This window comes from Mesoplodon mirus (assembly GCF_964341445.2).
Source record: "Mesoplodon mirus genome assembly, chromosome: 9".
Classification (NCBI taxonomy): Eukaryota; Metazoa; Chordata; class Mammalia; order Artiodactyla; family Ziphiidae; genus Mesoplodon; species Mesoplodon mirus.
The window spans coordinates 28,351,754-28,371,134 of record NC_138985.1 but is presented as its reverse complement, the minus strand read 5'-3'; the positions used below and the strand labels follow the sequence as shown (position 1 = coordinate 28,371,134).

Sequence of the window (19,381 nt, the reverse complement as noted above, 5' to 3'; positions counted from 1 at the left end):
CAGGCCTTAAAGGTTTAGTTTTCACTAGAAATTTGTGTTCTCTGTTACAGAAAACTCACACTGTAAAATAAATCTCTATTTTTCAAAGGGTAACTATTCATGGAGAGAGAAAGAGACTAACAGGTTTTAAATATAAGGAATAGGAGTCCCCTGAAAAGGCTTTAAGTCTATGGGCTCAAATTTATAGATTTTGTATAAAAGTAGGAGTGTTTCCTATATGTCATTCTCTGGTAGAGGGTGCAGTATTTATAACTCTATTTTTTCCCAAGGAGATGGAAGCATAAGACACAATTCCCCACTTATTAGACGAGTTCTCTGGTTTGGATTTTCAGCTCATTGGCCTTGAGCAACCTGGGAGAAACTGGCATTCATTCTGGTGAAGGTTAAAGACAATTGGCTCCTTTTTCCTTTCTGCGTTTTGTCTGCCCTCTTCCCTCCAGTAACAGCTGGCCATAGCAATGTGGGCATAAATACGGACCAGGTGCTGCTGCAGACTGGTTTTGCTTGGAAAGAGGGAAACATGGCTTAGATTAGCAGCTGCTGCAATGGATGAGGCATTGCTTGCATCTTCTCGATTTTGTGGGGTTTGCAGTATTCTTGGGTACCATGTCAACTCTGGAATTTTGGGCAAGTGTGATACATGAGAATTTGTGAGGAGTTTTCACTTTTTCCATATTATTTGGATTCTGAACTCTTTCCTGGCTGTCCAAAGCTGGTGTGGACAGTATAGTTGTCATCACTTGAAAATGGCCTTGGAGTTGACTAGAGACCTATCTTGGCTAATGTCAGAGACTCCTGGGGGTGACCTCTGAACTGGCTCCAGGTACGTATGGGGGCAGTGATGAGTGTCTGGGAAGGTCCACACGGTGTGCAGGCAGGACCACCCTGACCTCTGTGGCTCTCTGTCCTCACCAAGAACTCTGCAGCTGTGCATGACCAAAGACTTGGCTGAAAGGCTCAGGGGGTCAAAAGAGAAGAATGAAGTGGAAAAAGGGAAAATTCCCCCTTCCCATGGCTCTTCTAGCATCCAGTTCCTGGGCCCAAATCAAGGGAGGAGGTGCTACAGTGTTTGGTGAGATTTCCAGTGTGGACTGGGCTGTGTTCACTAGAGAGCAGAGTCCTCTGCTTTGAAAGGTGGTACCTCTCTCCCACCTCCATACTCCAGGAAGCTGGGTAGGTTAGTTGACTCTGTTCTCTTTGTGGTACCCTCTTGCTGTGGGTCTGACCAGAGACTTCCTGGCTTCTGCCCTCCATCTGTGTTTCTCTGTCTCTTTGTCCTGATGGCTCAGGGGCCATTGGTGAGAAAGATAAGACATGATGGTTGTAGCCCTTGAGCACAAGTCTCCTGCTTCCTGCACAGGTGTTTTGAGCACTAGCTTCATTCATTCATTCATTAACTGAATAAATACTTACTAAGCCCCTTTAAGGGGAGGTGCTACCAGCAACAACAAAAATCTTTAAAAATGTTATTTTTGCTGAAATTATGATGTTTGATACTTTCCCCAAAGTTTCTAGAGGGAATAAGTAATACTTTAAAAAATGTGTACACAAATTGGATTTATACACATCTAACAAATACATTGAAATGAAGGAGATTCTGGATTTGTGTGGGAGGAAGTGACTGAAACCTTGGATAACCTCTGTCTTCTAGTTTGACTTTCTCACAGCTCTTTATGGTGGGGACTATGGAGCCCCCCACTCAGACTCATCTGGAGGGGAGGAAGGCCATGTTAACCATCTTGACTTTCCTTCCTCTAGTTAAGGATTTGCTAGCCCAGTGACAAATGGGTTCCCACTTTGATGCCCAGATAATTTCCTTGCCAATCACTCCGGGAGGAAAGCCCCCAGCACTGACTCCAACTTCAGAATTCTATCTAATATATTACCTGGTATCCAGCCCTCCATGGGATCAGAACTCTGCACCGAATCTCCACCTTAGTGGTGGGGACCCTCTGGCCAACTTTAGTCTTATCAGGACATCATGGTGGCTAAAGAGCAGGCTCAGAGGTCAGACTGCCTGGCCTTCAAGTCCTGGCCCCACCATTTGTTTGTTACTTGTGAATCTTAGACCAGTTGCATTTATCTTCCTGGACCTCAGATTCCTTATCAAAAAAGGGGAAAAAAAACCCCCTGCCACCTAGGGTTTTCATGAAGATTAAATGGGGCAAGATGTATGAGGCACTCAGCATGGTACCTGGCACATTGGGAGAGCTCAGAGATAGTTAGTTGCTGCTATTACTATTATTATTCCTCTATTCAGGACAGCAGCCTTACCCCAAATGACAGCCCAGGTGTGGGATCTTGTGAGTCACGCACAGATTCCCCAGGGACAAGCACAGGCCACCCTCCTGGGATGGCTGCAGCCACCTCATTCCCATCTGCTGTGTCTAATTGGACATATGGCAATGAGCTTGCTATGCCCTTCAGATACCTGGCTGTAGGTCCAGACACGGCATCTTAGTTAGGTCAGTTTCTCTTGTCTGCCCCACATACTCTCCTGCCAATTTGGCCTCTGTCTGCCCTGGCCTGCCACAGGCCTTTATGAGAGAGCTTTTGTTCCCGTCTCATGGAGATTAAAATGGGCACAATACTCCCTCCTTATTTTGCTGAAGCCCTCTCTGGAGGCAGAGATATGGAGGGCCTCTGCAGCCCTGGTTGTTTCTAGCTCCATGTGTCTGCAACTTACAGTAAAAGAGATTCATTCTATGTATTGAGTGGCTTTGAGGGGGATGGAGAGAAACTGTTCTGTAGAGTTCTAATTTGACTCCACCATATCTGTATAAGTGAAAATCACTCCTGAGTTCTTCCTGTGTCGTCTTCTTTCCCTTCTGATTAGGAAAAGGGGCACCATAGAGTGGTCAGCATAACACATTTTTTTCCTTCCCTCTCTTCTGTCCCCATCCTGCCCCACCCACACTTCAGACTGGCAGTCCATAGTGGGTCAAGGGCTTCCAGGAAAGGTTGGACTCCTTAACTGTTCTCTGCATCCTGTTCCTTCCAACTCCTCATGGGCCTCAGTTCATTAAACGTCCCTTCTGTGTCCCGCATCTCCATCATGCCCATAGACCCTTCCCTTGGGCTGACGAGCACAAGCAGATAAGCCTGGTTTAAATCTCAGCTCCACCACCTGCCACAAAGACTACCATGTCTCTGAGACTGTTTTCTCCTCAAATGCAATAGTAATGGCACCCAGCTCATGGTGCTCTTATCAGCATAAAATAAAAGGCTGTATTCAGACTATACTACAAAGCTACAGTAGTCAAAACATATGGTACTGGCACAAAAACAGACACATAGATCAATGGAACAGGATAGAAAGCCCAGAAATAAACCCACATCAATTAATCAACAACAAAGGAGGCAAGAATATACAATGGAGAAAAGGCAGCTAATAAGTGGTGCTGGGAAAACTGGACAGCTACATGTGAAAGAATAAAATTAGAACATTCTCTAACACCATATATGAAAATAAACTCAAAATGGATTAAAGACCTAAATGTAAGACTGGATACTGTAAAACCTAGAGGAAAACATAGGCAGAACACTCTGACATAAATCACAGCAGTATTTTTTTGGATCCATCTCCTAAAGTAGTGGAAACAAAAGCAAAAATAAACAAATGGGACCTAATTAAACTTAATTAGGTTTGCATAGCAAAGGAAACAATTGATAAAACAAAAAGACAACCTACTGAATGGGGGAAAATATTTGCAAATGATATGACTGAAAAGGGATTAATATACAACATATATAAACAACTCATACAACTCAACATCAAAAAAGCCCAAACAATCTGATTAAAAAACAGGCAGAAGAATGGAATAGACAGTTTTCCAAAGAAGAAATGCAGATGGCCAACAGGCACATGAAAATATGCTCAACATTGCTAATCATCAGGGAAATACAAATCAAAACCACAGTGAGATATCACTTCACACCTGTCAGAATGGCTATCATCAAAAAGTCTACAAATAACAAATGTTGGCAAAGATGTGGAGAAAAGGGAACCCTTGTACACTGTTGGTGGGAATGTAAAATGGTGCAGCCACTGTGGAAAACAGTATGGAGGTTTCTCAAAAAACTAAAAACAGAACTACCATAAGACCCAGAAATTCCACTCCTAGGTATATATCTGAAAAAGATAAAGATACTAATTCAAAAGATACATGCACCCCTATGTTCTTAGCAGCATTACTTACAATAGCCAAGACATGGAAACAACCTAAGTGTCCATCAACAGATGAATGGATAAAGAAGCTGTGGTATACATATATATACATGCACAATAGATTATTACTCAGCTATAAAAAAGAATAAAATTTTGCCATTTGCAGCAACATGGATGGACAAGGAGGGCATTATGCTAAGTGAAATAAGTCAGACAGAGAAAGATAAATACCGTATTATATCACTTATATGTGGAATCTAAAAAATACAACAAACTAGTGAATATAACAAAAAAAAGCAGACTCACAGATATAGAGAACAAACTAGTGGTTACCAATGGCAGGGGCAATATAGGGGTGAGATGTGGGAAGTACAAACTATAGGGTGTAAGATAGGTTCAAGGATGTATTGTATAACAGGGGGAATATTGCCAATATTTTGTAATAACTGCAAATGGAAAGTAACCTTCAAAACTTGTATAAAAATAAAAAAATTTTTTAAAAGGATGTAAGATCCTTGCCAAGAAGTGGACACAAGGATATCCTAAATAAAGGAGAGCACTTACTTGTAGGCTCATTGCATTCAGTCCTTACACGTGTTCAAGCCCATTTCCATTCTGTTTCTCATACTGCCCCCTCAGAGTCACTCTCACAGCCACCCGTCCTGGAGGATGCTTCACACACTTTGCCTCTTCTCTATAGATACAGATTTACTAGGGGGCCCTCACCATTCCTGTGTGAGAGGTTTCCTGGGACTAGGGACTTTCATGGCCCAGACCAGGATCAATCTGAACTGGCCATTCTAACTCTTCAGCCTGCAGTCTTTCTCATCAGCTCCTTAAATTGTTTTTTTTTGGCAAACATCACCACAAGCCCCATGTGCCAACCCTCCGCCATGCATTCTAGACCACATGTCCCATGAGTCCTCGGATGACACTCACCAGGTCCTGTTGATGACGCTCCCTTTGATAGCTTCCCCGCCTTTGACTTCCATGGCCCTGTTCATCTGGATCCCCTGATGCTATGGTTACTACTGCTGTGTAACAATCAAACCCCAAACGTAACATCTCTGTATTATCATCTCTCAAAGTTCTGTGGGGTGGCTGGGCTCAGCTGGGCAGCTTTCCCTTGCTGTCTTGCATGCTGTTGCCATGGGTAACAGCTGGGCTGGCCCTCTGCTATACCCTGGGTGGGGATGGCTGGAGCAGCTGTCTCCATGCAAACTTTCACATGGCCACTGTGAAAGCACAGCTGTCTCAGGGCTCCAAGAGCGAGTGTTCTAAGAGATAGGAAGTGGGAGTTACCAGTTTCTGAAAACCTGGCCTGGAAGCTGCACAGCATCACTTCAGCATGGAAACAAGGGCAGGGTCACAGAGCCCTCCCAGGCCCAAGGGGAGGGGACATGGACCAGGCCTCTTGATGAGAGGAATGCCAAGGAATCTGTGGCCATACTTAACCCTCCACACTCAATGACCTCTCTTCCTCAACCTCTATCCCTTCCTCCTCCTTCTCCTTCTCTTCCTTTTTCTCAGGACTCCACCCTCAACTCTCACTTCTGCATGCCTTCATGCCTTTGCAAGTGCTGTTCCTTGCCTAGAATGATCTCTCTACCTCTTGGCCCCCAATGCCAGTCCTTCCTTCCCACTGGCCAAGTCCACCTACTGGCTCCTCTTATCCGTGGGTGGTGATCAACTCTGGGCCCCAAAGCCAGGTTTGGTGGTCCCCTTCACTGACACAGGACAAAAAGAAGGAGGTGCTTGTCCCCCGTCCTGCAATGTGAGAGCCTTGGCGGGCAGGGACCAAGCCTTCATCTCTAGATCAGAGTCCCTGGAGACCAGCACAGTCCCCAGCAGGCCTCCAGCACTGTAGGCTTCAGAGAGGCAGGTGAGGCTGTATGTTCTCTTACTGAAATGGAAACTCAAGGTAAATGTAGAAAAGTCTCAGTTTGGGTTATTAGGCCTTTGACCCTTTATCTGTGCTGATTTAGAGGTTTCATCTCATTGGGAGAATCTGACACACATCAAACTAGAAGTCAGCTCTATCTATATTGCTGCAAATCTGAACTGAATGATTTGGTTGTATCTTTCTAGCTGTTTTCTGTAACAATGCTTAGTCACTCTTTAATGGTCTGATATTTAATCTATGGACTAAAGATGCATTTTGATGCCCCAGATGTAATGGACTATTTGACCTAGTAAGAGATGGTTTCACACAACAGTTGGGCTCCTCACCTTGGGTGAACTGAGGATGAGCCTGCTGTGTGTGTCCCCTCATTCCTATGTCCTGTCTTCCCACCTGGACCCTTGCCCTCCCACTGCCACACTCCCATTGTCTCATTGGTCCCTTTCAGTCAGAACCACTGCACCTTTATGTTGGCCTCTGGCAGCCCAGACATTATTACTGTATGAATATTTCCAACCATTTCACTCTGGTCTGCTAAAGTGTGAGTGATTGTGTATTTGGTGGCTTGGGTTCCTCCTTCTACCATTCCAGGAGGCTTCTCTCTAGCAAGATTACATCATTTAGGCTTTTAAAGCAAAATGTGCTGGAAATAAGGAAGGAAGAAAACCGACATGTGGTGAGGAAGGTTTATGGAGAAGTTTAGCGGGGAGGAACACCAGGGGAATTATGTGGCAAAAGGACACAGGTGAAAGAGGAAATGCATTTTAGGAGTGTTGCTGTGAACTGCAGACTCTTTTCTCAAGATTTAAGAAAGACAAGTAAGAACAGAAGCAATACTGAAATTACTTTATGATTGTGTAGAGTGCAATTTTGACCATGGTTTCTCTTTAGGATAGTGTGAACCTGGATAAGCGATGGGGGTAGTCATGGCTTCCAGGGAATTCTATAGTAAAATTAAGATGGCATAATAATAAAATAGCCATTATCATGCAAATATTTATGGAGGCGCACTTGTTCCTAAAGGAACACCTTTGTGAAGAGGTATGATTGTCATAAGATTATGATACACATTTACAATTTAGTCTCTCCAAGTAGACTTTCACAGAGCCTATGACTCAAACGTTTATTGCAGTACAAGAGGAGACATAGCTCCTCGGAAAGAACAAAACAGTGATTGAAAATGGCAGCCCACAGTGCAGTTCTTAGCCATACCAGTTCTAAAACCAGAGCAGTCCTGGTGGAAATATGTCCAGATTCAAATAAAAAGCTATACCAACGTGTCACCTGAACCATCTGGATTGTTGACGTGATGGGATCCCTGCGGCTGCTCTGGGCAGATCTGGGTGGCCTTCTGGCTCTAGCACGGCTTGTCCTGGCTCTGCCGCATTGCTGCAGAGGAGAAAGCACCAGCCAAAAGTGCTAACCAGGGGAGTCAGCTAGTTCTCCTGGAGCCTTGCTTTCCTTCAGTGCCCATCCGTCTCCAACTTTGGAGTTGCAAAGGATTTTTGCAAAGGATTTGCAAAAGGATTTGCAAAATGGAGTTGCAAAGGATTTTTTTTTTGCAAAAAAAAAATCCTGCAAAGGATTTCCCCACAGGAAACTCCCAGAATAAGCCATTCAGTTCATGGCTGTCACCAAGACACCACCATGTCCATTCCCAGAGGAGAAATGCACTGCAATCCCTAATTCAAAGCCTTCTCATTATACCACACACCTGGCTGTACCAGACAGGTGCCTGGCCCTTCACGTGTGCTTTCTCAGTCTTCACGGGGTCACCGGTGGGGACTGTACATTAACTTCCTTTTAGAGATGAAGAAACAGAGCCTTGGAGTCCAAGGGCCACACCAGGTAGATACTGAGCCCACAGGCCTCTCACTGGGAAGCCACCTGCTGAAGGGTGGGGAAAGGAGGCAAACTCTGCCCCCTGACCTGTGTATATTTCACCTTGCCACTCTCAAGGGGTGTTGTTAAAAACTTTGTTAATCAACTATATTCTAATATAAAATAAAAATTAAAAAAAAACTTACAGCAGGACTAGGTGCTTAGATTTGCTGTTATGTGTAATCAGGGGCCACTGTGTTTTATTTTTTAATTTGGGAGGACGTGATGGAAAAGGATTGGGAAATGATGTACTGAGAAGGGGTTTGAGGTTTGCTCTTCTGACAAATGCAGGGAGTGATGAAATCAGAGCAGGTAGCAGTCAGGGTGTGAATCTGGAAGCGAGGGAAGAGATGGGGAAGGGGCTGAACCTGAGGGTCTGAGCTGCAGGCGATGCACGACCAGTGGTACAGAGCGGGCAGGAAGCCATGGCAAAACAGAGCAGTCGAAATGACTGCAGATTTCTGGTTTATGCCTGGACAGCTGTGAAAAGGCTGCGATCATGACTGTGATTACATGACTTGACACAAGGGTGGGTAGAGAAAGGAGGTCCCTTTGGGAGAAACTCTCTTGGCCGTAATCAGTTGGCCCTCCAGACCCACTACTCTACTGTTCCTGCTAGCAATGGGGAGTGACAATGAACAGGGAGCTACACATAACAGGTCCGGGCCAGAGATCAAAATAAAGATACCTTCCAGGCAGAATCAATACCTCTCTGCAAGGCAAGCCCTGATTCTGAAGGACTTCTTTCTTTCTTAACTTTTATTGGAGTATAGTTGATTTACAATGTTGTGTTAGTTTCAGGTGTACAGCAAAGTGAATCAGTTATACATATACATATATCCTCTCTTTTTTAGATTCTTTTCCCATATAGGCCATTACAGAGTATTGAGTAATGTTCCCTGTGCTATACAGTAGGTCCTTATTAGTTATCTATTTCATAGGTAGTAGTGTGTAGATGTCAGTCCCAATGTCCTAATTTATCCCTCCCCCCCACTTACCCCCTGGTAACCATAAGTTTGCTTTGGGAGCACACAGTCAACAAAGACTGTGGTAGCTCCTAAAGTCTTGAGACTGGCCCGCTGAGCCCAACTGCACATATTAGAATATAACATTTGAGTTACTATAACAATACAACATTGTAAGATTTTGTCAGGATAGGTAAAGCTAAAATTTCACTAGTTCTTTCTTTTGTCAGTGTTAAAATTTGCATCTTTACAGTTCTTATATTACAGCAATTATTACTATAGTCAAATAGCCAAGTGCCCTCCAGGGAGAAAGTATGCAGGGACTATAGGAAGCGAGTCAGGAGTTATTTTCTTTTGTATTTTATCATGCTTGTAGCTCCTTGGAGAATACAGAAAGTATCTGTTTTGAATGTTTCTAATTTGGGGGTACTTTCAAAATCTGATTTAATCAGACCTTTAAAAACTCATATAAATCAATAGCAATTACATAATTCTAAATTGAATCATAACTCTGAAAGAAATGTGCTATTAGAATAGATCCCAGGCAATCAGTGATATACCTCTACTTTCATAAAAGGAAGTAATAAAAGGTAAAAAGAAAGAGAAAAATGGAAAAAACAAAACAAAACCTCATTTATTATTTTAACTCCCACTTAGAATGACCTTCTGTTGTACTTCAATATTTAATGTTCAAAGTTTATAAACTTATTTTTATTTTAAGAACATCTAATTTACCAATTAGATTAATGTGTTTATTACTACCTAGAGACCGTGAAGAGCTTCTTTGTGATTCGTAACAAACTTCTCTAACCTTCTGGATAATGGCCTGAATTCTGCATTTTTGTACTATAGCAAGAGGATCTTTGATGCTTTGATTTGCATACACTTTGATAGCTACATTAGAACATTCTGTACATCCAGTCTCTTCCTGTTCTTTAATTTGGTACTTGTTCTATCAAACAGGTTTGAAAATGCAAATTATTTCACATTAAAAATATAAATTTTTATAGCATATTATATAGTTTTAATGCATTCAGACTCAAAAGCATTATACACAGTTTTAATGCATTCAGACTCCTATAATTCACTATTGTTTTAATTTATCTGATTTTTTTGTGTGCCCTGAGTCCACAGTCCAATCATTTGCAAACTCAATTAATCTTTGTCTCAATGAATTTTTACTTTTTGACAAATTGTTACATTTGTACAGAAATACATTCTTAGTATATTATTCATTCATTTGATACATTTGCAAAATGGAAATTCATCCATTTTCAAAAAGCACTGAGGTATCGCTAGTCCAAGAGGTATATTGTGGAGTGGGATCTTCTCCAGTTTGCACTTTAAAACATGTCAGTTTTCTAAAGCGCTGAACTTTTAGTTTTTTTTTTTTTTTTTTTTTTTTTTTGGTACGCGGGCCTCTCACTGTTGTGGCCTCTCCCGTTGCGGAACACAGGCTCCGGACGCGCAGGTTCAGCGGCCATGGCTCACGGGCCCAGCCGCTCCGCGGCATGTGGGATCCTCCCGGACCGGGGCACGAACCCGTGTCCCCTGCATCGGCAGGCGGACTCTCAACGGCTGCGCCACCAGGGAAGCCCCTTTTAGTTATTTTGACTATGACTTGGCCAACTATCTGTTTATTCTAGGACGTTGGAACTCCACCAACTTTGAATACACTCACTCAATTATGACAACATTTTATGTATTTTACAGAGCTGATTTTACATTATAATACCTGTCTAATGATATTTAAAGTGTGTCTTCATACTGCTCATGAAGATAATTATGTTAAATGGCTTGTTATTTGAGCTGAATGTACAGGAAATGCTCTATATGTTCCAGAAATCTTGGAGAACTGCCTTGAAAGGAGTGGTACTAGTGCTAGATTAACTTACACACAAATCCCACTTTTTCACATTGGCTCATGCAGAATGAAGACAGAGTCATGAGGTTTCATATTATCCTTAATACTTATTCCCTTGACTCTAAAAAGATAAAAAAAACTTCAAGGTGTGTTTATGCCTGCACCATTTTGAGCTGATACTGTATTATGACCCTGAATTATGTCTATTTCTCATTTAGTTAAAACCTAAAAGAACAAAATGGGTATGTAGTAAGGAAGGACTCTCCCACTGAACTTCCAGTGTAGACTGGGGCATACAGTCAACAATTATGTCTAATATTAATCGCTACTGCAAGTTTTCACCTCTTTTGTTCTTACTGGCATTTGGGAAGTCATATTATGTACCACTAGCTGGAGCCCATCTCTTTATCCCCATATCAAGCCTGGCCATGTTCTTTATGATAAATGATGCCATCTGTGGGATAGGGGAAGATGCTGGCATGACTAGGGCAAAGGAGGGCCTGCTGGGGAGGATGGAGAAGTAGGGTTGAGGGATGTGGTGAGTTTTGTTGGGGTTTGGCAGCTGGGCAGAGAGGTTTCAGCTGATGTAGCATGAAAGCGCAGCCACGAGGCTTGGGGGCACATGGTAGCAGGATTGCATTTAAGGCATTTTGTCTGGGATCAGCATGCAGGATGGATTAGAGTGCAGAAGAGCCAGAGTTGGGGAGGTAAGTATTAAGGAAAAGGAACTCTCTTGTTGGGAGTTTCATCATGCTTAACGCAAAGTCAAGGGTCAGCAACCACATAACATAAAGTCTTGTCGCCTCTACATCTGGTAGTATCAAACCTCCTGACTGTCTACTCATTCTGCATGTGCGACTGCAAAACAAGGGGCATTTGTGTCATTTCCCAGAGCAGAGACACCATAAGTAGAGGACAGACACTGAGGCTTTCATCTCCAATCTCTATTCTTTGGAGTACAGTAGGTCTTATAAAATGTTTATTAAGTGAATGTAAATGAGAGTTTTCATCTGGAAAAGAATGGGAGCAAAACATGCTAGAGGATAGTTTTTCATGAGCTACAAGTCAAATGATAATAGACAACTTTAGGGGAACTTCCCTGGTGGTCCAGTGGTTAAGAATCCGCCTTCCAATGCGGGGGACATGGGTTCAAGCCCTGGTCAGATCCCACATGCCACGGGGCAACTAAGCCCACGAGCTCTTCAGCCTGCATGTCACAACTAAAGAGCCCACGTGCCACAACTACTACTTAGCCTGCATGCTCTGGAACCCGCGCACCACAACTAGAGAGAAGCCCGCGTGCCGCCACAAAAGATCTCGCGTTCCATGACTAAAGACCCGATGCAGCCAAATAAATAAACAAATAAATAAAATATTTTTAAAAAAATAGACAACTTTAGGTTCCTGGCCATGTGTCATTTCCTCTGAGAACCAGGCAGCTGGAACAATAGACTATTCCATTTCCTTTCAGAAGTGTTATGCTGAATGAATACCTGCTATGAACCAGAAAATGCATGAAGGGATTTGTGCACTTAGCACTCTCCAGTACCCATGTGGGAGGGGAAAGGGTACATTATAGGTAGTCCGTGCATTCCTTTGGGTGGCAAATATGAGGCCCATGTATATATTTCCTCATGCACCAGTATGGGACCTATGAAAAATTCCTTCCATAACTGCAAAAATGACTTATTTTCAAAGAGAGCGGAAAATTTTAGAAACTATAAAATAAGATACATCATGATGAGTTTATACATCCAGAAATGTCAGTAGATCAGGAATGAAAGAAACAGATTGGTGGTAGTAATGTATCATTCCCATCCCGAGGAATTCCCCAACACACTGGGGAACAAGAAGCCTTGAAGAACTGGGTTAAGCAAAGCCCAAACTGGACAACAGGATACAGAAGGGACAAGCATCACAAAGTTGGAAAGTGCCTGGAGGAGCCAGGGAGAGAAAGTTAAGGGCCACGGGCTGGTGTGGATGGCTGTTACCCAACTGCTCTACAGCTCACTACTCACTGTCTTTTAAGCACCTCATTCAATCCACATCTTTTACATATGGCACATTTCTAAGTGAGGCAATGCAGCACAAGAAAAAAGCAGTTGAATTCCGCTTCATCACGAGCAACAGGAATGGGAAAGGTACTCACGCTCCACAAAGTAAGAGCTGGCATCAATCTTCCAGATGATCTGGCCCCGATGAGAACCAGTGACTCCACGGTTCTTATAGTCCAGAAAGTTTTCCGACAAGACCTCATCTATATTCCCAGGAAAGAAAGAAAGCAGAGTAGAGAAACACATCAGCTAACAGCAGATTTAGAAAAAAATAATAAAAGAGCAAAGGATATTAATGCCACCTCCAGCTCAACAGAAGAGAAAGCACCAGGAATCATAGAATCAGAGAATTCTAATTTTAGAATTTTAATGCAGGAATCTCTTCCCCTCTCCTCAACACTCCTGGCACGTGATCATCTAACTGGTTCTTGAACACCTCCAGAAACAGAAAAAATTGCTGCTACAGCAGTTCATTTCACTTTTTTTTCTTTATTTGCCTGCACTGAGCAGCATGTGGGATCTTAGTTCCCCAACCAGGGATCGAACCCAAGCCCCCTGCAGTGGAAGCTCAAGAGTCTTAACTGCTGGACCGCCAGGGAGTTCCCTCATTTCACTTTTGAATAGCTCTAACACGTGGGGAATCTCAGTGTGAAAATCTCCCTCCTAAACCTTTCATTAACTGGTCCCTATTTGGGTGTGAGAATGAGGTATAAAGAAAACATCCAATTGTACTTTCTATCTGGGGCCCTGTTCTCATGGGCTCCATCCTATATGATCTCTTCTCCGGTATGGACACCCATCAACATCCAACACTTGGGGACCATCCATGAATTTATCCATCCATCCTTCATGCAGCCATGCATTCATCTGTTCATTCAACAGACACTTATCAAGATCCAACCATCTGCCACGCTGGGAAGGTACAGGGGCCACGGTGTTGGGCAAAACCTTTCTGAACTAAAACCACAAACAACTGAGGACACGGACTTTAAACACTAAGTAAAGAAATAAGTGCATTATTACAACTTGTAAGAGGGGAGAGGAAGGAAAAGAACAGACTGCTCTGACAAGAAGCTACAAGTAGAAAGGCCAACAGGGGGTCAGGGGAGAGCTGAGGGATGAGAAGGCGCTGCCAGGGTGGTGATGGAGGGTGTGTGTGTGAAGAGTGGAGCAAGGCCCCCATGGGGTGTCCAAGGCCCGAGGGGGGCAGAGCCTACCCTGTGCAAGTGCTGAGAGGAGCTGCGGGGGGCGGGGACTGTGCTCCTCCCCTCTCCTGCCCTTTCTCTGCTTGTCACATTGCAACCCATCAATGTCCTTCTTCAAGCTGGTGCCCAGAGAGCAAGGCAGCATCCTTAGAGAGGACAGATCTGTGAAGACCGAGCCGACTGCCTCCCCCTTGGCTCCAGACCTCATGTTCTCAGTGCAGGCAAAGACAGGGATACGAATTTTACCTTAATCTTCGATGGGGCCCTTGCAGTTCCCACTTCACCCAGAAAGGAACCATCTGAGCTAAATGGATCTGAAGCTGTGAGACAACCATGTTTTGAGAGTCCAAATCCACTGCGCTGGTTGGGGGGACAGCCAGAACTCAGGAGCTCCCGAGGGGAGGTCCAGAGCCCCAGCTCTGCAGAGAGGGGCTAGGTCATGGTTGCCCTCTTTGCAGCTGAGATATTCTGAGGTTTACTTCCTGCATCTGGATGGATTTGGAAAACAGAGGAGGAGGTGAAAGAGGGCAGAGCTTATAGCGAAAGGACCCAGCTCCAAGGACCTTTGCACCATTTACCAATACCGTCATTTCTACAGCTGCAGGTCCTCACCTGCAAGATGGGGGGTGGTAATAACTGGGACCTCATGGGGGTGGGGGGCATGGATTACGTGAGATGACTGGTAAGCGTGCTTGTGACCTGCTAAGTCGATCGCACATTTTTGGCTGCCTCTTCTCTGGCCGAGACGATCAGGCAGAGTAACACCGTGTCTGCCTCATTAACAGCAGGAACTGTTTGTATCCCTTGGAAAATCACTTGTTTGCAAAATTTGTCTGTCTTTATAATCACAGTGTGTGCTCACAGCTCTGTTTGGGCTGCTAAGATGATTGCATAATATGTCTTTTACAGTAATTGCCTCATTTCTGCAAAAAAAAGGCATAATGTTTCCTAGCTCTCTAGGTCTTCAGTACCCAGATAGAAATTTACCTCATTATGGCAATTCTCCAAGGAGAGGTATTTTCCTGAATTTATCCACTCTGATCACCAGAATATTCACTTTAATAGTCATGGTCAGGTATCCATATAGAGTAACACCTAGAAAGGGGGTGTTCATTTATGCACTAGCTAAATGTATATTGAGTATTTATACTCCACTCTAGTTATTATGCTAAACCCTGGGGATATACTGCTGAACAAGACAGGGCCTATATTCTCAGGAAGTTCTGAATAGATTTGAGGATTTATTCAAGAAAACAGGCAATTTCATTAGAAGATAGTGGGTATAAGAATGGGTTAAATATCAAGGAACCACAAGGGCACAAATGAAAAAAGGATGGGCGTGAGTAAGTGGGAGGAATCAGAAAAAACCAAAGAGAATGGCAAAGTAACACACATTTTAAAGACAACAAGATGCATTTCTCTGTACAGGTTTAAACACGTTTTCAGAGGCTGCCAGTTGGTCCTAATGAGTATCCCATTCCCTTATTATAACAGCAACACTTCATAGCAAATATCACGCAAGAAAATAGAAGAGTCTGTATTCTTGCCTGGACCATCTGTGCTGAGAGGTCAGCTCCCTCCCCCAAGGCATGTATTGCCAATTGTTAGAAGTTACTAATCTGCTTGGGAATCCAAGTGTATTGTCAGGGTCAGATGCAGGAACAGAATCAGACCAGATATTTTATGCACTAAGGGATTTTATGCAGAGAATTAGGTACTAGATAAATGGACGCTAGGCACAGCCTCAGCAACTGCTTCTCCACCCACAAAGAGAGCGACCAGCTAGTGGCAAGCTGAGTAGGCTCCTGCCACCAACACAGGGCTGCCTGTTCACAGCCAGGAAGCGAGTGAGGGGACGCTAGGACACCGTGATAGAAAAGCTTAATTTCTCAGAGCCATGCTTGTGGCAACCACAGGCTAAACATCAGGAGGAACGACCCAGCTTCCCAAACTTGCACAGGTGCATCTAAATGAAGGGACCAAATTTGCATCTGGAACATGGCTGCACAGGAGTCTGAGAGACCTAATTTTCAGGGACCAGAGTCTACACTAGAGGAAGGCACTGGAGAAGAGAAGAGGACTGGGATGGATGATGGGGACCAAGCCTTGCCCTCCATCACACTGAGGAATGGCAGCCCCCTGGCTCCCTACCACGAGGTTCCCTTTTCTGCATCCTTTGTCATGGTACAAGTTTTTGTAGGAGCAATGTTTATGTGATTACAGGGATACCTACAGCTGCCTTGAGAGAAGTAGTTAGGGTACCATTACTAGATATTTGATCTTAGGCATTATACTTAATCCCTTTGTGTCTTTGCTTCCTCACCACAAAATGGGGATAGTATTAATCCCAACCTCAAAGTCTGTTGTGAGCAATATATGAACTAATACAGGTAATGGTTTCAGAACAGTGTTAGACATCTAATAAGCAGCTATTTATATTTATAGTATGGGCTAAAAATACAGCCCTCTATGGAAAAGCTCCATGATACTGTGCAAAACCACCAGTAACCTGAAACATTAGCTTAGGCCAGTACCATTTAAATTTTTCGCATTACTCATTCTGTACAAAACATATAGAGATGTATTAAGTTTCTCAAAAAAAGACTGCATTTGCTGGATGATACTTTTTTCTTCCAGTACGAAGAACCCTACCTCCTGCTCCACAGTTTACAATAGAGAAAAGATCTTTGCAAAATTTTGAATCACAAAGTTCTAGTGAAGCTTACAGAAACAAGCACATCTAAGAAACCAGGAGTATTTTTCTTGTTTTGTTTTCAAAATGAAAACTAGAGCTCTACTTCCTACACTTTAATCTATAATAGAAAGGTATACAACAAAGACTATTGCTGTTGAGAACAGAATGGGCAAGTGAGCACAGAAGCAATTAAAGGAAGAATTGATCCACTATCTAAGCCCAACAGAAAAAATACAACATTGCTTCCATTTCGCAGAGGAACTTGTGCCTTCTGATAACCAATCTCAGAAAAATCTCCAAGGATTCTCCCACTATCTCTAGACTATGGATTTACCAAATAGCAGGCCAGGAGATCTGGGGAAAATCTACTTGCCTTTCACAGTACAAAGCCAAGGCTGTAGAATCTCTGTTCTCTTGTACTAGGAAGGGAATCTAAGGATAAATGGCAGGGGAGGCCCTAAAAATCAGTGCCACTCTCTTTTCTGTGGCTTTTCCCTCAGATTGTTTCTTTGAACACAAGTATTCTCACTGGTTGTGCCATAATTAGGAAGCACAGCCTCAGCTCTTCTATATGCTAATAGAGTGCCTGATGTACAAGAAAAACTTCAGTTCTTCAAGAGTTGATGTCCGTAAGGAAGCATTCTGGGAGTTTCTGTGTGCAGGTGCCTAGCCAGAGAGAAAATTTTAGCTTTCATCCTAAATCATTACATTTTAAGGCTCAGCACATTAAATGCTTCTTAAGGGCAAGGGTTGGGTTTCTGTACTTATTCTATAACTTCTCATAACTCCTAATGTGTGGTTTTCCACAGTGGAACACCTGACAGGCAAATATTGGGAAATAAGAAAGTGTTTCTTGCTCAAGAAAGTATAGGAAATGCTGGGTTACACCAAGTAAAGTGTGCTGCTTACTCCAAGCTTCTCAAACCTTTAACATATATTATGAGTCTCTAAAGTGGGGCAATGTAGGCAGATTTTTCCATCCTTATTTAACCATAGAACTATTTCCCCATGGAGTGATAACTGAAATCCACTGAAACTAATGTGTAGGATATGAGTGCTATTCATGTGGCTATTATATTCATGCCTTCATCCATCACTGAATTATCCTACTATAGTGTATGAGTTTTGGTGAAAAATGGATTAGGAAGCTGGAGATCTGATTGAGAAACACTTCTAGAAAAAAAGTTCAAAAATATACAAGAAAGACTAAGGGATATTGAGGATAAAAGGAAAAGTGTCCATATCTGGAAAATCAAAGTCCTGGAAGACCAAAGAAATATGAAACTACTAGGATGAACTACTAGTCTGTTGGAGAAAGAGATATTGATGAGATTAAAAAAATAAATGGGGGTGAATATGGTGGTCTAGACAGGGCTTCTCAACCTTGGCACTGTTGATATTTTGGGCTGGATAACTCTGTTATCTTTGTTGTGGTGGAGCTGTCCTGTGCGTTATAGGCTGTTTGGTGGCATCCCTGGCTTCTACGTTGCAGATGCCAGAAACACCCCCTACAATGTGACGTCCAAAAATGTCTTCAGATATTACCAAATGTCCACTGGGAGGCAAAATTACCCTTGACTGAGACCCACTGGACTATGATTAAAAGGAGTCCATAAGAACAATAAAAAATGTATAACTTTGAAATCAACAGATCTAATGGAAAGCAGAAAAGAAGAATCAAAGAAAAAGAAAACACAGTAAATAAAGAATCTAAAGAAAGATGGCAAAAATAAGTCCTAATAGAACAGTAAATATAATAAATATAAATGTGCTATTCTAGCCAATTACAAGTCAGAGACACCCAGATCAGAATAAAAAAGCACACACAAAGAGCTACACTTAAAAAAAGATAAAGGTTGAAAATAAAGAAAAGACAGATCCAGTAAATATGAAGCAGAAGAAAACAGAGAGACTAGCAGCCTTAAATAGTTAAAAAAAAACCCAACAAAATTCAAGGCAAAGAATAGCACAAGGGGGCACAGGCAGATCTGTAATAATAACCTGTAAGAAACTGTAGAGGAAAAAGATGTAAATATCATGAACATTCATGCACTTAGTAATCAGCATCAAATCTGCAAAGTATAAAACTTACAGAAGCAAAGGTAGAAATAGATGCATCAATTAAAACAAAATTTTTGGCTAGTGATTTTGAGACACTCCATTCAAAAAATGGAAGAGACAGAAAATTAGAATATACAATTTATGTGATTGAACTTAAATACACACACACTCGAGAGAGAGAGGGAGAGAGGATCCTTGCTTTGTGAGTCACCCTATGAACTGAAACTTGTACATATCCGAATTGTGTCCTGTTTTGCATGGTTCCATGGGAACTGTTACCACTGTATATTTATGTAACAAAAATATTTATATATAAATATTATATACACGTATATTAAACCTTTGTATATATTGATATCTATGTATAAGATATCTATCTCTCTCTCTCTATAAGATATTCTCTATCTCTAGATAGATGACAGATAGGTAGATAGAGTGAACCTTATTCACAACAAAAATACACTTTATGATCATACATGGAATATTTATAAACATTGAGCAGGGATAGGTCACAGAAGACGTCTCAAAAAATTTAAAAAATAATCAGTTTGATACAGACCATAATCTCTAACCTCACACAGATAAGGC

The 19,381-nt window shown here is 42.5% G+C and overlaps 1 protein-coding gene across 3 annotated transcripts in view; it reads right to left on the bottom strand.

Moving 5' to 3' along the window:
• HECW1 (HECT, C2 and WW domain containing E3 ubiquitin protein ligase 1) overlaps positions 1-19,381 on the bottom strand; it is a gene marked incomplete at both ends in the record, with an annotated part of 618,153 nt that overhangs the window by 221,211 nt on the left and 377,561 nt on the right. For all 3 annotated transcript variants that reach the window (XM_082632477.1, XM_082632476.1, XM_082632478.1), the window contains one exon: positions 12,928-13,035. In XM_082632477.1, coding sequence (XP_082488603.1) covers positions 12,928-13,035 — 108 coding nt within the window. The remainder of the gene's footprint in view (positions 1-12,927; positions 13,036-19,381) is intronic.